The following is a 21,230-nucleotide window of genomic DNA, read 5'->3' on the forward strand; positions in this document are numbered from 1 at the left end:
CATCTATCAGGGACAGGTGAAGGCCAAAGGTGATAAAGTTCACTTCCTGGTTCATAAACCGCCGTGGTCTCTTTAGCGAGCCGTTTATTGACGAGTGTTTTGATTTGAGTCAACAGCTCGTCAACACAAAGCACCACACTTCACCTTGTCCAGCCTTCAAAATAAAAGCGCCACACTTCAGTTTGTCCAGCCTTCAAAATAAAAGCACCACACTTCAATCTGTCCACCTTCAATATAAAAGCACCACACTTCAGTTTGACAACCTTCAAAATAAAAGCACCACACTTCAGTTTGACCACCTTCAAAATAAAAGCACCACACTTCAGTTTGTCCGCCTTCAAAATAAAAGCACCACACTTCAGTTTGACCACCTTCAAAATAAAAGCACCACACTTCAGTTTGTCCACCTTCAAAATAAAAGCACCACACTTCAGTTTGTCCGCCTTCAAAATAAAAGCACCACACTTCAGTTTGACCACCTTCAAAATAAAAGCACCACACTTCAGTTTGTCCACCTTCAAAATAAAAGCACCACACTTCAGTTTGTCCAGCCTTCAAAATAAAAGCACCACACTTCAGTTTGACAACCTTCAAAATCAAAGCACCACACTTCAGTTTGTTCACCTTCAAAATAAAAGCACCACACTTCAGTTTGTTCACCTTCAAAATAAAAGCACCACACTTCAGTTTGTCTGCCTTCAAAATAAAAGCACCACACTTCAGTTTGTTCGCCTTCAAAATAAAAGCACCACACTTCAGTTTGTCCGCCTTCAAAATAAAAGCACCACACTTCAGTTTGACAACCTTCAAAATAAAAGCACCACACTTCAGTTTGTTCTCAGTTGTATATTTAACTGATGCAATGTGGAAAATCCGGCAACACATTTAGGACCCAGAAGCCTCCTGAAGACTCTCCAACGTGCCGTAGTTTTCTTTAATGCTTTTTTTTAATCAATGACTAAACTATTCTTCAGCTTTTAGTATCCTCCCCTGATGAACAACAAAAAGATATTTCTGATGTTTATTCATTAATAAAACTGTCTTCATTCAGTCAATCCTTCCAGCGGCTCATTTCTGGTTTGTTTTAGTTTCATAGTTTCAGTTTTGTGGTGTTGCCGCTGAGCGGCGGCGACGGCGTGTGCGGCTGTCACAGATGTGTTTGTCTCTCTGCAGGAGAACAATGAAGTCATTATGTTCTCTGATTTGTTTCTTCTGCTCCGTAAACCACATGCTTCCATCATCAGCAGTGTGTTTCTAATCGGCAGCGCACGTGTCCAGCAGCTCCTTGTTACTGTCCTCATCATGCTGCGTTCAGGGCACATGGGAAACATCTGTACATCGGGGGCATTTCTCTCCAAAGTACTGTTAAGCCATGATTTGAAGATAATCATTTTATTTTTTCATGTTTTTTGACCTTTAAAGGCTGGAATATTCAATGTAGCAGAAAGAAAACAGTGAGAAAAACACCAGATGATGTTGTTTGCCTTGCAGAGGATCTCCGACTCAAATTATACTTTTGTACCAGGGCCGAGCAGCGAGGAGAATCTGGTGATTTCAGCCTAGAGTCGTCACATTAAGCATCCACACGCTGAAGAGACGTTTCCAGGTGATGGGACCATGAACTACATCGCTATGCCGACATGAATCTCCACACCTGGAGTGATGATATTTGTCCTGAAACACAAACCCTATTTTAAAGGCAGGGTTGCTCATTTTCTAAAACTAGCATGATTTTGAAAGTAGCATTCCCTCAGTGATCCGTCTGCACCAAACCCCCCGCCCCCCTCCCCTCTGTGCTCCCTCTAAAGCCACAATTTGTCGGTGGTGCAGTGGTTAGCGCTGTCGCCTCACAGCGAGTCTGAATCCCCGTCTGACGGGAGTCTCTCTGTGAGGAGGTTCCTGGTTTGAATCCCCGTCCTTCAGGAGTCTCTCTGTGAGGAGGTTCCTGGTTTGAATCCCCGTCCTTCAGGAGTCTCTGTGTGAGGAGGTTCCTGGTTTGAATCCCCGTCCTTCAGGAGTCTCTCTGTGAGGAGGTTCCTGGTTTGAATCCCCGTCCTTCAGGAGTCTCTGTGTGAGGAGGTTCCTGGTTTGAATCCCCGTCCTTCAGGAGTCTCTCTGTGAGGAGGTTCCTGGTTTGAATCCCCGTCTGTCAGGAGTCTCTCTGTGTGGAGGTTCCTGGTTTGAATCCCCATCTGTCAGGAGTCTCTCTGTGAGGAGGTTCCTGGTTTGAATCCCCGTCTGTCAGGAGTCTCTCTGTGTGGAGGTTCCTGGTTTGAATCCCCGTCTGTCAGGAGTCTCTCTGTGAGGAGGTTCCTGGTTTGAATCCCCATCTGTCAGGAGTCTCTCTGTGAGGAGGTTCCTGGTTTGAATCCCCGTCTGTCAGGAGTCTCTCTGTGAGGAGTCTGCATGTTCTCCATGTGTGGGTTCTCTCCTGGTTCTCCGTCTTCCTCCCACAGTCCAAACACATGCTCGTTAGGTTAACTGCTGACTCTGACGTCGATCGTAGCTGTCATGGGGCGAGACAGGCTGACCCCCGCGACCCCGAACAGGAAAAGCGGTACACAAATGAGGATGTGTTAATGTTGTGGGCTGTAAAATCATTTGGCCTATTTACACTTCAGCCTGAGTATAAGACGTTAAAGGATGACAGCAGCAGAGATAAAGCAGGATGTGTGTGTTTCTCTCAAACACCTGGAACAGAAAATCATCTGACAGCAATCAGGACGGGGGGGGGGGGGGAATGCACAAAAACAAACACAGCCCTCCTGGCTTTAGTCGAGCGCTCCGTTTGAGCGAGCCCTCTAATGTTCTGCAAGTGCAGATGCTGCAGTGATAAACATTTTCAAATGAGAGGAGAACAAGAGGGAGAATCCACGGGAGACGGCGTGAACAAGGCGAGTGCACAGGAGGTCATTTAATATGGCTGATGTGGCGACTGTGGCGGTGGAGGGACAGCTGGTGTGGACGTCCCCGTTAACGTGTCTTCATATGGACACTTTGGCTTCACTGAGCTTCAGCCAGCGGGACGGGGCAGCACTGGGTGGCAGGGTGCTGCTGCTGCTGTGACGCCCAGGGGCGCCGGCGTGCTGCACAAAGAGCGAGGCAAAGGGAGAACAGATGTTGACAATCAGGTCTTTTCTTCTCTCCGTGCTGCGTGAGAGGAAGGAAGCAGAATAAGCACATATTCAGGAGACTTATTGGATTTGAGGGATAAATTGGAGAAACGTGTCGGTGCTCGCTCTGCTGACGGGATCCAGTTTGACTTTGTTTGAATCTGTTTGTGTACATTTTTAAATGGATTTATAAATATATAATAAGTCAGGGAAATATTAAGACGCTACATAAATAGTTGTTACAGTCAGGACAAACACGTTCTGAGGACACTGGTGTTGCTGCAGACATGACGCGTGTGTGGCTTTATTTTAAACGGGAAACTTTTTGATTTGGAAGAAGAGACTCCATGTTTTTCTTCTTTGTATTTTTTCTATTCCTGCAGCAGAAACCTGACAGACCACTTCACTCAGATTAACCTCCAGCTGGAGCTGAAACAATAAAGGTAGTCAACGTAAAGTAACTTTTTAACCCTTTTGACTTCCACACTAAGAAATCCATTTGCAAAATATTATTTGTTGGAAAAATTGTGTTGCTGCCTCTTCATTAAGCAACATTTCAGGTTATATTTTTCAGATTACCCAATCAGGAAGCAGATATGCAGGTCAACCAGCTGGTTGCCTGTTCAGGGTTCCTTTGGGCATGAATGGATTTCTTTCATTTCTGCAACAAAATGTTTAGTTTTTTCATATATAAACATCACAGAGAGAAGAACTTGTTAAAATAACCTTTAATTTATTTAACAAACTGAATGAGTAGCAATGGTTAGAAAAGGTGAACAAAATAAGAAATGAGTGACTTGAGCCAGGCCGTTTGCGTAGACTGGCATCTCAACCGAGCGGTCGACCCATGTTTTGTGAGGAATCGTAGATATATATTTTGTTGTCAAATTTATTTCCTTCAACTAAAATATGATTGTTAGAGGGTCTATAAATGTTTTTTTTACCCGGATGTTTCCTCTTATTCTGTGAGATTTCTGAGGAGCTGTGCAGCGCAGAGTCACTCCCGGTATTTTCCAAAGTTTTAAGAAGATGATAATTATGTACAGCAGCGCCACCTATTGGACATAATCTGTGTTACATACACTATTCAATGAGGTGAATGAGGATAAACAGCCAAAGATAGGTTTTCAGAGTTTTAAATACAGCCATATGGCGGCGGAAGAAAGGTCAACCGCGTGGTTACAATGCAAGTCAAAGGGTTTTAAAGAGACACACACACCAAAACGGAGCGTTCTGAGAGAGCTTATATTAAGAGATTGACGCCTGGAACCAAGACAGCCAGCTACCCCAATACTCATGACTATATTACATTTAATTTGGCACCAAAACGGTGTTAAAAAATGGATGAAAAGGCAAAGGTACAAGATATAATTTTTGTCCGGAGTCAAGGAACTACACATCCCACAATACATTGCGAATGAGATCCCTTCTTCTTAAAAGTAACTTTAGTCGTTGTAATCATGTTTATACTGTTAATGTTAGTGTTGCACTATCTTGTAGTTTGTGTTGTTGAAATTATAAACTACATTCACTGCGGCATGTCAAAGTTATTAGTACTTTTTGTGTTAGCCAACCTACTAGCTAGCATGCTAGCGAAACTTCTCTGTTCACATACAGCGCCGAGGGGGCGGGAGACATTGCCTTGGTAACAGCAAGCTCAGCCAATCAGAGACGTGGCTGTGACACTCATGGGTCATGGGTTGTGAAGTTTTTTTCAAAGAGATATTAAAGATATTATAAAGAGATTGTTTCATACTGGGGTAGCTCGAGTTCAGTATACCTTATTATGTTACAGCCAAAAATCAAATCCACTGTCGGAGAGAATGAAGGAGATTTTTACTCACCTCACTGTTGAGCTCTAACACTATGGGCTTCCATAGTTTGCAATAAAGACCAGAAGAGAACATTTAGTTCATGTGAGTTTATTCAGGATGAGAAACTTCAGTTTGTTCACACATCAAATCAGTAAAGTGTGTTCAATCATTTCATGAACACATTCACTTCATCCACACAATCACTTTGTTTGATCAGAATCTCCACTCACAGAAAACAATGATTTATCTCCTTATTGATTTAATCAGGAGGATTACATTTTTAAAACACCTCAGAGGACTTTTTTACATCACTTTGAATATGAACAACAACATTTATTCTGACTAACTCATTTCTTTAAGTGTGATTTTATAGATTTTCTACAAATGTACAAAGTGGTGAGAAGAGAAAATCAGCATGAAAGAAAAGTTTGCTGCTCTCTCTCTCTCTCTCTCTCTTCAGACTCCTGAATCAGAACAGAAACAACAGAAAATATAAATGTATGAAAACAAATAATCAAACATCCAGAGCGGAGAGAAGTTGATATTTATCACTCAGAGAAATGTCAGTTCAGGTGAACAAAAGTCATCCTGAGCAGTGAAAGAGTCCACGGCTAAACAGACACAGGAAGGAGTGTCACTTAAAGACACTCAAACATTTACAGAACAGACGAGAAGAGGTCAAAGTACCGCCCATAAAGTTTGATTGACAGGTGACCGCGATCAGATCTCAGCAACGAGCGTGGATAAAAATCAAGTTGAAGATTTAAAACACAACAAGTTAAACATCTGTCTTTTTAATGACTTCTGTCTATTTCAGTTTACACAACTCAGCAGAGTCTCCAACACACCTGTAAAGCCAGAGTCCAGCATGTAGAGGCTGAGTGAATGTGGTCTGGACTCTGTGGAGGAGAGTCATGGTTTTAGAGATGCTGTAGAAGGACAGAATACCTGCTCTGTGATCCAGGTACACTCCTACTGTGGAGGACTGAGGACCTGAGACAGGAGTCCTGACATTGTTGTACCAAAAGTTATAACTGTTGTTGTCACAATCTAACGCCCAAGATTTGTCATTACATCCAAATGCACTCTCATTCGAACTCCCTGCTCTGCTGATATTCTTGTATGTGACTGCTACAGAAACTATTCCTCTCCTCTCCACCTCCCAGTAACAACGTCCAGTCAGACTCTCTCTACTCAGGACCTGAAACAAATGAGTGAATCTGTCTGGGTGACTAGAATAAGGATTGGTCTGATCCGTTAATGTTATTTTTCTGTTCACATCAGATAATAACAGCTGTGTTCGGATCCAGTGTGATGTCACATGAATATTTTAAGAACTCAGCTCTGGTCTTGGGTTCTGGTTCTGACAGTAAAACATCTACTTCAGTCACTGTCTGTGAGATGTTTGTCCATTTCTCTCTCAGGACGTCCTGTAGTTTATCTCTGACTTCTGACACAGCCGCTGTCACGTCCTCAAAGTACCTCAGAGGACGGATCTTGATGCTGGATGAGTGTGTAGATTCACTGAGTGGTGACAGTGAGGGGTAGTCGTGTAGAAACTGGTTGTGGTCCTGTGTGTGTGACAGCTTCTTCATCTCAGCGTCTCTCCTCTTCAGCTCAGTGATCTCCTGCTCCAGCTTCTCCTGAAGCTCTCTGACTCGACTCACTTCAGTTTGCTGCTGGGATCTGACCTGCTGCTTCACATCAGAGCGTCTTTTCTCCATGAGACGGATCAGCTCAGTGAACATCTTCTCACTGTTCCCCACTGTTTTATCAGCGGAGCCATTGATAGCCTCCACCTCCTGTTGGAGCAGCTTCACATCTTTCTCTCTGTCCTGGATTCTCTGCTGGATGTTTTGTTGACTCACCTCCAGCTCTCTCTGCTTCTCGCTCCTTTCTGCTGCAGCTGAGACTGTGTCATGACCTTTGTGTTCATCCACAGGGCAGAGATAACAGATAGACTGCTGATCAGTACGACAGAACATCTTCATCACCTCATCATGACGAGAGCAGACGTTCTCCTGGAGCTTCTTGGAGGGCTCCACCAGCTTGTGTTTCTTTAATGGAGCTGCTTCATAATGAGGCTGGAGGTGTTTCTCACAGTAAGAGGCCAGACACTGCAGACAGGACTTACAGGCTTTCAGTTTTCTCCTGGTGCAGACATCACAGGCCACATCTTCAGATCCAGCATAGCAGTGATCAGCAGGAGCAGCTTGGAGTCCAGTCTTCTTCAGCTCCTCCACTAAATCTGCCAACATGGTGTTTTTCCTCAGGTCAGGCCTCGCTGTGAAGGTCTGTCTACACTGAGGGCAGCTGTAGACTGTCTTCTCATCCTCTGTATCCCAGTGGCTATTAATACACTTCATGCAGTAGCTGTGTCCACAGGTAAGAGTCCCCGGATCCTTCAGGAGCTCCAGACAGATCGAACAAGAGAAGGTTTCCCGGTCCAGCTGAACTCCTTTCTGCGCCATTTCTCCTCTCGGTAACAACGACTGTCTGAGATTCACTTCCTCATAACGGAAAACAAGTTTCACCTCTGATCTACAAAGCATGTGTCTGTGCATGTGACTGTGCACGTGTTGTTGGTTACACCCATCCTCAAACTGTAGCTCTAAAGGGGAGGGAACCATGAAGTATGAGGACAGAGTGCAGCAGGCTGTGTTTGAGAGCAGGAAGAAGAGGGAGGGCTGATCGAACTACGATTCATTCCAGGAAGAGGAGCGGTTTGAGAGAGATACTTGTTTACAACAGAGAACATTTCTCTTTTAAAAACACTTCTCCTTTCAGATTTTAGAAAAGGTGTCACACTCACTTTATTTCAAAATAAAAGCAGGGTTGAATAAAAACATCAAGTAAAGTATACTCTCAGTATAAGGAGGTACAAAACTTCTAAATATTGTAGAATGATCGAGGGTCGAGTTACTTTTACCACACAGGTTTATTGTAGGTGATCAACATACAGCTCCATTTTCAGGAGAGAAAATAACGCAGTGCAAAAGCATGTTCTGTCTGTCGTAAAGCAGTCTAGTGCCGTAAACATAACGCTGTCGTAACAACTCCTGTAATAGTCTTTAACTTGGAGTACTGTCATCTACATACAGATGTGACAAATACAAGCCGTAAAGGGAGGTAGTTATACACACATCAAGTAGGAGCAGGGCAGTTATAAACCAGCAAACTGAGGAAGAATGATTATAGTTACCAAGTCAAAGGTCAAAGGTCTGTATTAAACTCACCATTTAACACACACACCATTTAAATGTTAAAATATCTGCATCCCTCCTCCCAACACTTCCATGTTCTTACAGTCCGACATTTATCATCAGGGCCCGATCGTTCCAAAGTTATCCAACAAGGATTAAAGCTATCAGGTCGTTCATGATGACATAATGGGAAAAGGTCAGATAATACAATCCTGGTTATTAATGAACCTGATAAAAACCTCCAGTTTGTGTTATTTACAAACAACACGAGCGAGGAGAGAGGAGGAAACAACGACAGGAAGTGGAAACAAACAGCTTTAAGTCTGATCGGCCACACAGGTGCTGACAGGAAGTGACCAGAGGTGCTGACAGGAAGTGACCAAAGGCAGAGCACAGGTGCTGACCAAGCATCATCCTCTGGTGTTGACAAATGAAGCCGATGCTGAAGTGTAAAATCCTGCAGTTCCTCAAGAATCCACTATGGGCTGGCTGCAGAAACACAGAAAGTCACATACACACTCTTGATGCTGAGGTGGAGGTCGGAGCAGGCCGATGATGGTGGTTGAGGGACGACACAGTCTGATGGTGGTGTATGAACGTGTTTCAGTGTCTCTGTTATGAACTGTGTTTATAATTGTTCTGTTTTTATTTGTACTGCTGCAGGGGAGACCTCGGTCTCAGTGGGTCCTCTCTGCTCAAATAAAGTTTTTATTTAATTATTATAAAGTATAAAAGTGGACGAAGCTTGTGGACGCATTACAAACACAGCTCACTGTTTATGAAGATAAATAAACGCCTGCACAAAAAACAAAGGAGCTCCTGTGAAGAATTATTTCTTTGGTCTCCCATCTTCACCAGGACTTTTTTTTATTTCTGTGCAAAGAACACAAATGAGTCACACTTTTCACCACCAAGTCTTTATTTTAATCCCAACAGGATGAGAGAGAGAGAGAGAGAGAGAGAGAGAGAGAGCGAGAGAGAGCAGCAGGTGTCGGTCACAGACAGACGGCAGGTGAGTAAAAACCTTTTGGTGCAATAAGACAAGAAGTCAGAAGTGAGAGTGAAAACAAAAAGGAACATCTGTCCTGATGAAATCAACTAAAAATGTGAGATAAAACCCCAGAAACACAACACTGCCTCCTACTGGGAGCCAAGGTAATGACAGGCATGTGTTACAGCTTGTGTCCTCATTTCTTCACAGCAGCATGTTACATTTATTCTACACGTCTAGGCTTCAATAAACTCACTCACCTCCAATCTTAGAGCTCTGGTTCACATATCAGAAGTGTAGGAGATCACTGTGTACGTGCTGGATGTCATCAATTCATTTAAATCTAATAAATGTCTCTTCAATCATCACTGCAAAATGAAAAAGATGTGAAAAAAAACTGCAGCAACAAAAACAGGAAAATATGTTTACATGTTATCAATAAAGTTTATTTTCACCCTTTAAAAAATGAATATAATAATAATATAATATAAACGATATATTATTTTGAAATCAAAACTTTTTTGCCATTTTTTGCACGACTCCATTATAAAAAATAAATATATCACAAACTAACAGAAGTGTTTTATGTCCCTTTTTTTTTTACTTATGTTAACTAACTTCATGTTAATAAGTGTTGCCAGTAGCAACAAGCACCTGAATGGTCCTCTATGCATTTGAATTCCCTCTCAATAAAATCAGACTCGGGTTGGGAAGCGGAGAGTCTGGAAATTGTCTGGGAATTACTGCCTATTTAAAAAATAAAGGCCATCATATTTACTTTTTACAATTTCTCAATTTCCTGATCTGATCAAATGATCATATATGTGACTTAAATCTGTGATTGATTCAACTGAACATAATACCTTCACTGTATTGTAACAGACGTGTATCTGACACAAAAATACAATTTGTTATTTTGGCTGGTGAATTTTTTCATCTACCTTCCACCTCGGCTGGTGAGTCAAAAAGTTAATTTCAGACCCTGTGTGTAAAATTGAATTTCCCCTCGTAGGATCTATAAAGTATATATTTTTCTTCTTCTTCTTTTATTTACCGTAAAATAAAAAAAAGCTCTTCCCAATTTAGTGCACGCAGTCCCCTTTACTAGCCTGGTGTTAGTTTAAACAAAAAAGATTTCTCTGGCTTTGATAACTGTCGGAAATATTTGCGGAAATTTAAGTACTCAACATATATAAATTATATCAATTAATTTAGATATTTAAATGTAAAGTTTTAATAAAATTGTAGACATTGTACGTTTAATATTGTTTATATGTGTGTGTAATCTAATCTGTTTATAATCAGTATTCATCTTTTAGACATTTATACATATTTAAAGTGTTCATTGTTTTATTGTAACCCTGTAGTTCAAAAACAACAAAGTAGCAACAAAATAGCGGACAGGACCTGAGCTTTTATTTTGTTAACTAGAAGCTCACAAAGCTTGAGGGGGCGTGGCTTCAGGGCACCGGGCCAGAGGCTCCAAGCAGCAGCCATTCATGAGAGCAACCCATCCGGGTACTTTGCCCAAACGATACGGGCCCCTTGCTTTTTTCCCGGCCGTTGAGGCTTTGAAACGCGGCGGCGGGAAAAGACCTTGCTCATGAAAAATGAAACTCACCTCACCTGGTTTTTAAAACATTATAGTTCAGGTGAGATGTTTGTTTATATAGATTTAAGTGTTCAGCTCAGTTAGCTAACGGCTAATGTGTCAGCTGGCACAATATACTTTAGTTTACTTTGACTTGGTTTCTTTCAGTGAAGACTTTAAACACCTTAGTTAAAGTCTATAGATTTATGATTTAAGTAACAGTTAGGCTACAGTGTAGTTTGCTAAGCTAACTGCTAGCAGTATTAAAGATTAGATAAAATCAACATCAACATTTTTGTTCAGTATTTGAACTAAAATCACATTAACTGATGATTAATGTCGACAGTTGTTAAATTCTTGGCTATATTTTACTTGGTTTCCTAAATTGTTGAGTTTTTTTAGCTAAATGTTCATTTTTTGATCGTAACAGTTTTGTTCAGGTTAATTAACTTTTATTTTAGCAGCTTAAACTGTATTTTAAATCAGCCTTAGTTTGAACAGTTAAATTTGTGTCAGCTAACAGTTTAGTTAAAAAGTTAAAATCCCATGAAGTGTCAACATGAACAACCGACATGTTGGTTAGTTTATTTATTATCTTAAAAGAGCTCAACAGTGTGGCTACGGAAATAAACCTGTCGTAACGTCGTTACTTCATAGGTGACAACGAGCTACGAGTGTGTCGGAGACACACGTTAGCTTAATTCACGTTAGCTAGCTTCATTTAAGTGGCGTGAACATTGTTTTAAGCTAAATTCATGTTAGCTAGCTTAATATAAATGGTGTGAACATTATACTTAATTCACATTAGCTAGCTTCATTAAGGTGGCGTGAACATTGTTTTTAGCTTCATTCATGTTAGCTAGCTTCACCAAAGTGGCGTGAACATTCTTTTAAGCTAAACTCACGTTAGCTAGCTTCATTTAGATGCTGTGAAAATTTTCTAACAGCTGTTTTTGTTGTCTCGATTGACAGTGAAAGCTGAAGATGGAGAGGAAACGTAGGAAGAAGAGAGAGATGACCTTTAACCCCTAAACAGCGGGAAGATGGTCCATCAGGTTAGCGACACAAACGATTGGTTTTCAGATAATGGTTTAAATGATCTTAATGCTGATATTAGCATGTAAACGATAAAAAAGAGATGTTAGCAATGTGACATTGAAAAAGAAACAAACAACATCCGGACGCCATGGAGCTCCCGTTACAAAGATTTACTGACAAGCGACAATTCAGGTCAACATGCTCTTCCTCAGACTTGAACGTCGCTTTTCAATAAATCTTTTAAACGGGAGCTCCGTGGTGTGCAGATCTTGTTCGTTTGTTTGGATCCATTGTTCACCAATTGGATTTATGCCAATTAAAAATGTGTGGATTCTTTAAATGAATAAATCTGTTGCGATGCATCGAGTGATTCCCCACCTATCCTGAGTATGAAACACAATGTGCAAAGGAAAACTAATCCTCAGGCTTTCTAACAATGTAAAGGTAAAACGTTTAGTAAGCTTCGCTGAGAGTCAGCATTCAAGTTAGGGGCCCAACCGATATGTGATTTTTAAATCTAGTAATATCAGTGATATGCTAATACCGGCCGATTGATCTTTTGGGCTCTGATAAAAGTGTTAATGTTGAACCGTCCCGCTCAGCTGTTATTCGATGGTCAGACATTAAAGCTCAAAGTTCAAAAAGCTTTGAAATCCAGATATCTTCAACCACAAACTTTTTCTCAATAATCGTATCGAATAAAGTGACAAATTCATCACGCAGACTTGTGTCAAAGATTTTTTATTTTGTGGAAATCAGGTTTCTGTGGAGACATTTTGTGACCTCGTAATTCATTTAGTGTGTTTACGTGGACTCGAGTGTCCCGGTTCTGATCAGGGTTTGGGATCAGGGAACTCTGAAAGGAAACGGGATACTGTGGCATTTAGACACCTTTACCTCCAGCCTTTGAAGGCCAGGGATGTATCATAGAACGGATACAGCATTATAGGCGGAGCCTCGTTCATTACTGTGAAAGCTGCTAAGTGACGCTTGAAGCTAAAAAGTCCGACTTGTACTTAAGTACCCGGATCTTCCACGTTACTGGGCCCATAGAAACTTTTAGGACGTAATGATCTTAAAAAGGGTTTTTCAAGGGTTTGTATCGGGAAGTTGATGTATCTAAAAAAATGTATCCGCTGATTTAAGGAAGTCTCTTACCCAATGGACGCTTGTAGGGAAAAGCCTTGTAGGGCCCAATGGTGTCATGTGACGCTGCAGTACCAGGTTCGGCCACCATGTCAAATTAGCTTCAACGGTCGGCGCACTTCCTGGGGGGCTTGGCGCTGACACAGCACATGTGATGTATCAGCAAAACAAACATGGCGGCAACAACTAGAGCGTCTACCTCCTGAGGCGATGAAGAAGGAGAATTAAATATGAATTTAAAGTTTAGAAGGAGAAAGCATCTAAACACTGACCGAGTCTTCAAGTGGTGACGTTTTTGTTAGAGTTCAAAATTTTCGGCGGTTTGTGTTGAAAATGTAAAACACCACAGGCCTGCACAAATAAGACGCAGTAATCATAAAGCAGGAAACGAGTATTTATCACGTCGACAGGGACATGAAGAACCAGGTTTCTCTGTTTGCATCCAGATCCTGAATATGATCAGAACCAGGAAACTCAGGTCCTTGTAAACTCACTCACTGCGTTTCATTGGAAGACATCGGCACATACGGTGCAGTATCCCACCTCCTCCCCCTCCCCCCCCCCCCCCCCCACCTCCTGGCCCGGTGTACCTTACCCCCCAACAACCCGAACATCCCTCCGTATCTCCGGCTGAATCGCATTCCTCCGTTTGGCCCGCCACAATGGGAGAACTGTTTGATGGCGGCTCTGCTCTGGTTCAGGTATTCCCCCTCTGATTAGGAACCTGAGCTTCACAGACCCCCCGCGCCTCCCTCCGAGCCCTTTATTACCCCCTCCACCCCCCGCCCCCCCTCCCTTCACCCCGACACTAACAGACAGTGAAATGATCTCACAGGTCCGAGCACATGTTTGTTGATGTGCGACACGATGGGACGCCGCTGCTGCTTCAGACGAGCCTCGACAACTTCCCCCTCCTGAAACAACAACAGACAAATAATGAGACTGTAAATACTCCATCACTCCGCTCTGAGGTTTCAAAGAGTCTCATGCTTCTGTGTCCGTACAAAAAACGGAAAACCACAAATTGTCCTATGAAGCTTTTTCAAAAACTAAACAAACATTTTTTTTTTTTTTTGTGGTTTGCTGCAGAAACGGGACGGCAGCTTTTACAGCCGGGAACATGCAGCAAACATTTAAATTACATTTCCACAAACATTTAAGAGGAAAGAAAACAGTGTGAATTTAACATTTTGAACCCATGAAGAAGAAATGCTGTGAATAACACTGAACAGCAATGAAGTGCAGATAAACTCAGAATAAAAAAACCCTTTAATTATCACATCTGTAAAAAATACAAAAACATGAATATTCTTCATCTCAGAGTTTGGTTTCTGAACGTATAAAGACACATAAAATATAAATATTAAAACAAGAAACTGTGTTCATGTTTTATGCTTTTTGGAGCATGTTTTACCCAAGTCTGGAGCTTTACACGTGTTTGTAAAAATGCTTCCTGATGAGTTCAGCTCGACAGGGAAATTAGAGTTCAAATTTAAATTTCCACTGAGAGAGAAACGATGGATGGTGTTTAAGAGAGCGACAGTCGATTTAGTGTGAAGTGCCTTAAGGTTTCTTCTTCTTATCATTTTTAAAGGGATGCAATTGGTTCGACTTCCTGTGAAATATATTCATGTCTAGATTAGTTGAAGTTGATTTTGCACGATGTTGTTGGAATAAAAGTCAGACAGAAAAATAAATCACATGTGGAGCGAGGCGAGGTAGAAACCCACTGAGGGCTTTTATCAAAACCTCGACGAGAGAGAGAACAAAGATAAAATAAAATAAAATGTATTTATGAAACACATTTTAAACAACGAGGCGATTCAGAGTCGAGACCAAGATGAACTTTATCGCCCCACAAAGTGAGAGATTCGTCTCAGGCTGCAGACGTTAAAAAAAGAAAAAACACTCAACAGCCAGCTCTTTTTTTTTTCAGTTCCAGAAGTCTCAACATCTTTACGTTTAAATCTCTGTTAGATTCACCTGTGAAGATACGCTTCAACTGTTTTAGAACGCCTCGTCCTCCTCTCAGAAACATCTTCATCAACTCTCCATAACAACTGTAATATTATTATCCCGTCTGTGTTTATATTTGACCTGAGAGAGGACGCTCCCCGGACTCTGCACGCCTTCTCATAGGCGTCTATATTAACTGTTTACTTCTCTGTTGTTTTCTCTCTCTTCTTTTATGTTTTTGTTACTCGTTCTGTCAAACGTCTTCTCTGTTTTTCTCTACATGTTTTTTTTTAACATTTTCTAGGACCTGAAAACGAGATGACACGTCTCAAGAGGTTTTTCCTAACAATCATAAAACGATGAATGTTATTAAATCAAGTCCAGAATAAAAACAACATCAGTCTCTCCGTCTCATTTAGCACTTTCTAAAAGTCTGACAGAAACAGAGAGAGAGGATTATTAAACCTGGAGGAATGTCTAAGCAGAGGGCAGCAGCTTAAAAGTGACTTTTTAAAATGAAAAAAAAGACATTTAAAATGTCAGTTAAAAGACATTAGAAGGAATCAGCTCTCAGTTTTCCTCTCGGCCGATAAACTCCTTTTTTATTAAACATTTGGAAAAAAGAGAAAAATGTGCAGAAAATTAATATGAATCTTTTCAGATGATTTGTGGGATTAAGATCTGATCTCCTCGTGTCTCTCTGAACTTTGCCCCCGTCGTTCTTTTCCTCCCCGTCCGCCTGATTGGATGCCTCTAAGACGGTGTGAACAGAGAGAGAGGGAAACTCTAATATCTATAGATCTATGACTCACTTAAAGACTTTTTTAAAAACCTCTCCTAACTTTTATTTTACATGACGGTAAAACAGTTTTCAGACGCAGATTCTCTGTTCTACTACAAATGAAACTGACTCATAGCGTGTAAATAATCGATTTAACACATTTATAAAGCTTTTTAAAAATGGCACTAAATACGATATTTCTGTCCACAGATGTTGTTAAAAATGCTCTGCTCGAACACGTTCAAGCTCACGCTCTTTAATTTTAATTAATGAGTCTTCCTCATGCCTCCGACTTTCCTGCACTTCAAAAACTCTTTGAATCATTCTCACTTTTCTCACTCTCTAACTCGCCCCTCTCTCTCTCTCTCTCTCTCCTGCGTCTACAGACCCGTCGGTGAAGTTGAAACAGACTTACGGGTGTTGTCCAGGTGGACGGCGGTCAGCGTGCGAGGTCTCGCTCTCCTCGCCGGGCTGCGGCGGGACGCTCCTTTTCGGTCTGGAGGTATTTATGCCAAAACACTCTGAAGGAAGGAAGGAAGGAAGGAAGGGATGGAGGGCTGAGGGAGGGAGAGAGAGAGAGAGAGAGGAAGGAAGGATGGTTGGATGGATGGGAGGAAAAAAAAAAACCAAAACAAAACATAGCATGATAGTGTGTAAGCAGTTCCATGTGTCCGGACGGAGGACTGGATCGCCCCGTGCAGCTTCAGCCCTCTGCCCTCTCTCTCTTTCTCTCTCCCCCCTCCTCTCTCTCTCTCTCTCTCCCTCTCCCTCTACCTGCCTCCGTCCCATTAAAGTCACCATAAAAAAGAGGAACAAGTTGTTTGGAGTCAGTTCAGTCGGGCCCGTGTAGTCTTCTTCTTCTTCTTTTTCTTTTTCTTGTTGACGATGAGGATGGCGATGGCGATAACGAAGATCAAGCCCTAATTATACCCGAGGAGGGAAAAAAAAAAAAAAAAACGAGGAGGGGTAGGGGGGGAGAGAAGCGACCCGAGGTGCACAGCGATGCGGAAAAAAGGCTCATCATTCTGCTCGGCTGTGTGTGTGTGTGAGTGTGTGAGGGGGTGTGTGTTCTCTCTCTCTCTGAGCAGATGACTGCCGCTCACCTTGCCACGGGGTCTGCATGAGATTGGTTCATTGTCAAGGAGCCTTTTTTTTTTTTTTTTTTTTTTTTTTTTTTACCCATGATTCCATATGGTATGGAGCGGGCTACATGTTGCCCAACATGCCAGTGCAAATGTTTTCTCAATTAGGTGTCTTATCTCCGGTGAGCGCGCTCGCATCAGATGAAGCTTGCTGACAGCGTAATGGCAGGGAAAACCTCGGAAGGATCCATCAAATGGCAGCTCTGCTACGACATCTCAGCCAGGACCTGGTGGATGGTAAGTTGGCACAATTTCTTTTTTTTTTCTCTTTCTTCTCCTTCCTCTCTTTTTTCTTCAACCAAAAGAAGAACCTTCCCTCCTCCTCCTGCTCGCTCTCTTCTTCTTCTTCTTCTTATTTCTGAAATTTGCCGCTTTCTGTTTTTATTCCCCCCCAAAAAAAGCTCTTGGATTTGTCGGACTGTTTGTTGTTTTTTTATCTGTCAGCGTCCCGTCTCCCTCCCTCCCTTTTCTCTCCGCGGTGTCCCGTTAGCGGACGGGTGCCAGCTCAAGTCTGTCGCCGCGGCCGGGGGTTTTCGCTGTCGTGCGGCTGAGCCTCCCCTCCTCGCCCTCCCGCTCTCTCTCTCTCTCTCTCTTTCTCTCTTGTTGCGTCTAATTAAGAGGAAACTTTTTGTGAAAACACAGAAAGTCCGGCTTTGTGTTTGAGAGCTGAACATCGCGCTCGGCTCCCCGGCTCTGACACATCGCCGCCGCTGTGGCAATTACAGCGCACCAGGGAGCTAACACCCCCTGTGCCCGGCACGGCAGGCAGTGTCCCCGGGACGCGGCGGGGTGCTCGGGCCGCATCGAGCAGCTTGTCGTGGTCAGCGAGGCCAGCAGACCTTTGACACCCCCCGTCACCGCTGCTGTGGTGGCTGTGAGAAAAAAAAAGAGGAGCGGGGGAAAAAAGAGGGGTTTAGTCCGAGTGAGCGAGGGAGAAGCTGGCAGGCAGACGGGGGCCGTTTGGTGACTCCGCTGAGAGGCGAGGAGGGGGTCCGGGGGAAGTTTTTGGTGGCTCACAATAGTCTTTTGTGGCCGAGTCGTTCAAATGAGGCAGAGACATGAAAGAGCTGGAGGAGTTCATTAGAGGACGGCTCATTATTACTGCCAGCCTCACATTTAACACTGTAGCACCACCCGGCCCCGCTCGGCCCTGCTCGGCCCCGCACGGCTCAGCACGCCACGGCCGGGACGCTCTGCATGGTGCGTTCAGGTGCAGAGTTTTGGCGCTGCAGGTTCCTCTTCAGAGTCAGAGGAGTTGTGTTGCTAATGAGACAAAGGCGGCTTTATCCTCTCCGTAACACGACTGTGAACTTTGTGAATTCCTCTCAGTCAAACCAAAACCAACCCCCGTCCCCCGAACAAACACACACACACACACGCACACACACACACTTTCACTGTCCGGTCCTGCAGCAGCAGCAGGACAGCGGCGGGCTGCTCACAGATTATCACAATGATGAAGGTTTTTCTTTTACTCTGCCGACCTCCTGCTGAGGGTCCAAGTGTGTGTGTGTGTGTGTGTGTGTGTGTGTGTGTGTCTGTGTGTGTGTCTGTCTGTGTGTGTGTGTGTGTGTGTGTGTGTGTGTGTGTGTGTGTGTGTGTGTGTGTGTGTGTGTGTGTGTGTGTGTGGCCCGGCCGGTGGGCAGAGGAGTTTATGTCCTGGTCTCGTGTGCGAGGCTCTGACATTACATTTTTGGGCGTTTTTATTAATTGAGCTGATGTTTTTAATCTGCAGATTTTTTGATTTATTTGAAGAGTCGTGGTGTGTTCGGCTGTCGTTGGATGAAATAATTCTCCGGTTCAGTAAAATGTTAAAATTGTATTTGTTTGAATTTAAGTTTTACAAATAATTATTTTGTAAAGCATCGACTTGCGGTGACAAAGTGACTCTGTTGTTATGGTAACCATCAGGTTGAAACTAAACGAGTTGTTGAATTAAAGTCTGCAGATTTTTAACGTCTCTGAATCCCGACCATCTCTTTAAATATTTTAAATTATTTGGACCAAATTATTCACATTTATACTCTGTGTGTTTTACAGGATTGTTTTTATTGATGGTGGTGTTTTTAAAAATATGTGGATTTTAACGCCTCAGCGTCTAAAATGAAGCACGCCGTTTTGTTTTTGAAGACGACAAAGCTTTGTTTGAATTTTATAAATTAAATGTTAATTTAAGTGTCTGAGCATTGAGAGAAAAAAAGGAAACTTTGAAGACGTTTCTTTCATGTTTACACTAAAACATAATTTACATTTAAAATTATTTAAACAGATTAAAAAGCTGTTGGGCTCTAATTTATATTTTATATGAATTTAAAAATCGTAATATTTGTGGAGTCTGAACGTTAAAATCTTCGTTCTGAATTTTCCTGAAACAAAATAAAAATATATTTTCTCTCTGTTAAAAATCAAACATTTCATCCGTTTTATTGTAAATATTTGAACCGGTTTTAAACACTTTTATCCGTGTGGTTAAGGCGTCCATGCTGAGCGGCGGCGGGGTAATTAGAGGGACTGGAAGGCGTCGGAGCGGGACCGGGCCGGGCGTCACCGTCAGCAGCAGAAAAGGTTAAAGAGGCTAAAAAGCACAAAGAGGATTATCGGCTGCAGCGTTTTTAAAAGCTGCTGTGGTCATTCCTGTCGGCTCGTTTCAGAGACGCACGCCACGTTTTAATTTAGAGCTTTTTAATCTTTTCATATTTAAATATTTCCTCTGATTAATAAAAAGAATAAAACGGATGTTTAAAGATTTAATTTTATGTCTTTGGTTATTAAATTCATGAGAAGTTTGTTCTTCTGAATGATTTAATTTAAGCTCCTTCAAATTAAAAGACGTGAAAATTAAATTAGGCTTAAAAAAATAAAACATTAAACATATTATTATTTTAATTTAGCCTTTAATTAACCACAAAAAAAACTGGTTGAGTTTAAAAACGTCTTTTTAAAAACAGAGCCCGGGCAAAAAGATCCGTCAAAGTTCAAATTTTTACACCTTGTCACGTTGATTTCACTGTGCTTTTATTCTGAAAAACAAAAAAAATTACATTTCACATAAAGAAATAGTCTTACATCACTGTGCTTTTATTTTGAAAAAGAAAAACATTGTGATCCACATTTTCATTTTAAAAAATCTAAAATATGACTTCCTGCATTTCTGTACATTTGTTCTGTTTTTACCCATCAGTGCTGTTCTGACATTTACGTATTTATTAATCCCCCCGTGTGTTTCCCCGCTTCTCTGCATCGCCAAACATCCACAACAATTATACTACAAATTATTTACACGTTATAATCCTATCTGAGACGATGCCAGTTCGTTTAGATCGACCCTGAGCGACTCTTCTGCAACAGCGTCACCACGGTGACCACGCTCGGCTCGTTTTAGTATTTACATTTAACGCAGCGGCATGGAGTTAAAAAAAACACATTAAACAAAAACCAGAGGAGGAAGACGTCTCTGAGCTCGACTTGAGCCTCGAAATAATTTAGATTCAAAGTATTTTTATGTATAAAAAAATAAAAACGACACAGGAAGTCATAAGAGTCACATCAGATAGCGTGTGATCAGCGTGGAGCTCATCCACTCTGAGCTCGGTGTCAAAACGGAGACAAAATAATTAAAAATTAATTTTTAAAAAACGTCCTGAAAATGTTTTTAAAAATAAACAAAATGTAGAAAAAGGTCGACAAAAAAAACAGCTGATTATTGACAGAGAGAGAGAGAGGAATAATGGACCCTGCTTCTTCTACTGTGTGTGTGTGTGTGTGTCTGTCTGTGTGTGTGTGTGTGTGTATGTGTGTGTGTGTGTGTGTGTGTGTGTGTGTGTGTGTGTGTATGTGTGTGTGTGTGTGTGTGTGTCTGTCTGTCTGTCTGTGTGTGTGTGTGTGTGTGTGTGTGTGTGTGTGTGTGTGTGTGTGTGTGTGACTGTGTGAGTGCAGCGTGTTGTGTGTGTGTGTGCACCACAGGGGTTGATGGGATTTCTGCGGCACTACAAGTGATGGCCCCATAATCCATTTGTCAGTCAGCGAGTGGCCCCTGACTCTCTCTCCCTTTCTCTCGCCCACACACACACACACACACTGACACACACACACACACACACACACACTGACACACACACACACACACACTGACACACACACACACACACACACACACTCTGCACATTACAATAATTCTAAACACATTGCTGAAGTTGAAATAGAGCTGAATGCTCACTGCGGTCGTTTGCATGTAATTTAATTAAATTATAATATTTGTGTGTGAACGCTGCAGACGCTGAGGTCATGAAAGGGAGCATTTTCTAAATCTCAAATTCTGTCCCGTTTGACCCTCAAATGTCTGTCTGACACGTCTTAGGGTAAACATGTTAAAAACAAAAGACAGAACCAGAAGGGTAGGAGGTGTTTCACTCTGAGCTCAGAATCATTTATCAGTGTTTAATAACGCTCTGATGT

At 42.1% G+C, this 21,230-nt stretch overlaps 1 protein-coding gene, 1 long non-coding RNA gene and 1 pseudogene across 2 annotated transcripts in view; 1 reads left to right on the forward strand and 2 right to left on the reverse strand.

Annotated features, from left to right (window-relative positions):
* The window catches only part of LOC132971921 (uncharacterized), an 85,527-nt gene that overhangs the window by 18,921 nt on the left and 45,376 nt on the right, over positions 1 to 21,230 (reverse strand). The window lies entirely within an intron of this gene.
* Positions 5,020 to 7,455, reverse strand: LOC132971903 (tripartite motif-containing protein 16-like; annotated as a pseudogene).
* The window catches only part of LOC132971916 (nuclear factor 1 A-type-like), a 47,562-nt gene continuing 43,190 nt past the window's right edge, over positions 16,859 to 21,230 (forward strand). Inside the window, exon 1 of the mRNA XM_061034699.1 lies at positions 16,859 to 17,012. Coding sequence (XP_060890682.1) covers positions 16,917 to 17,012 — 96 coding nt within the window. The 5' untranslated portion in view covers positions 16,859 to 16,916. The remainder of the gene's footprint in view (positions 17,013 to 21,230) is intronic.

Source organism: Labrus mixtus, chromosome 3, assembly GCF_963584025.1.
Source record: "Labrus mixtus chromosome 3, fLabMix1.1, whole genome shotgun sequence".
NCBI classification, from domain to species: domain Eukaryota; kingdom Metazoa; phylum Chordata; class Actinopteri; order Labriformes; family Labridae; genus Labrus; species Labrus mixtus.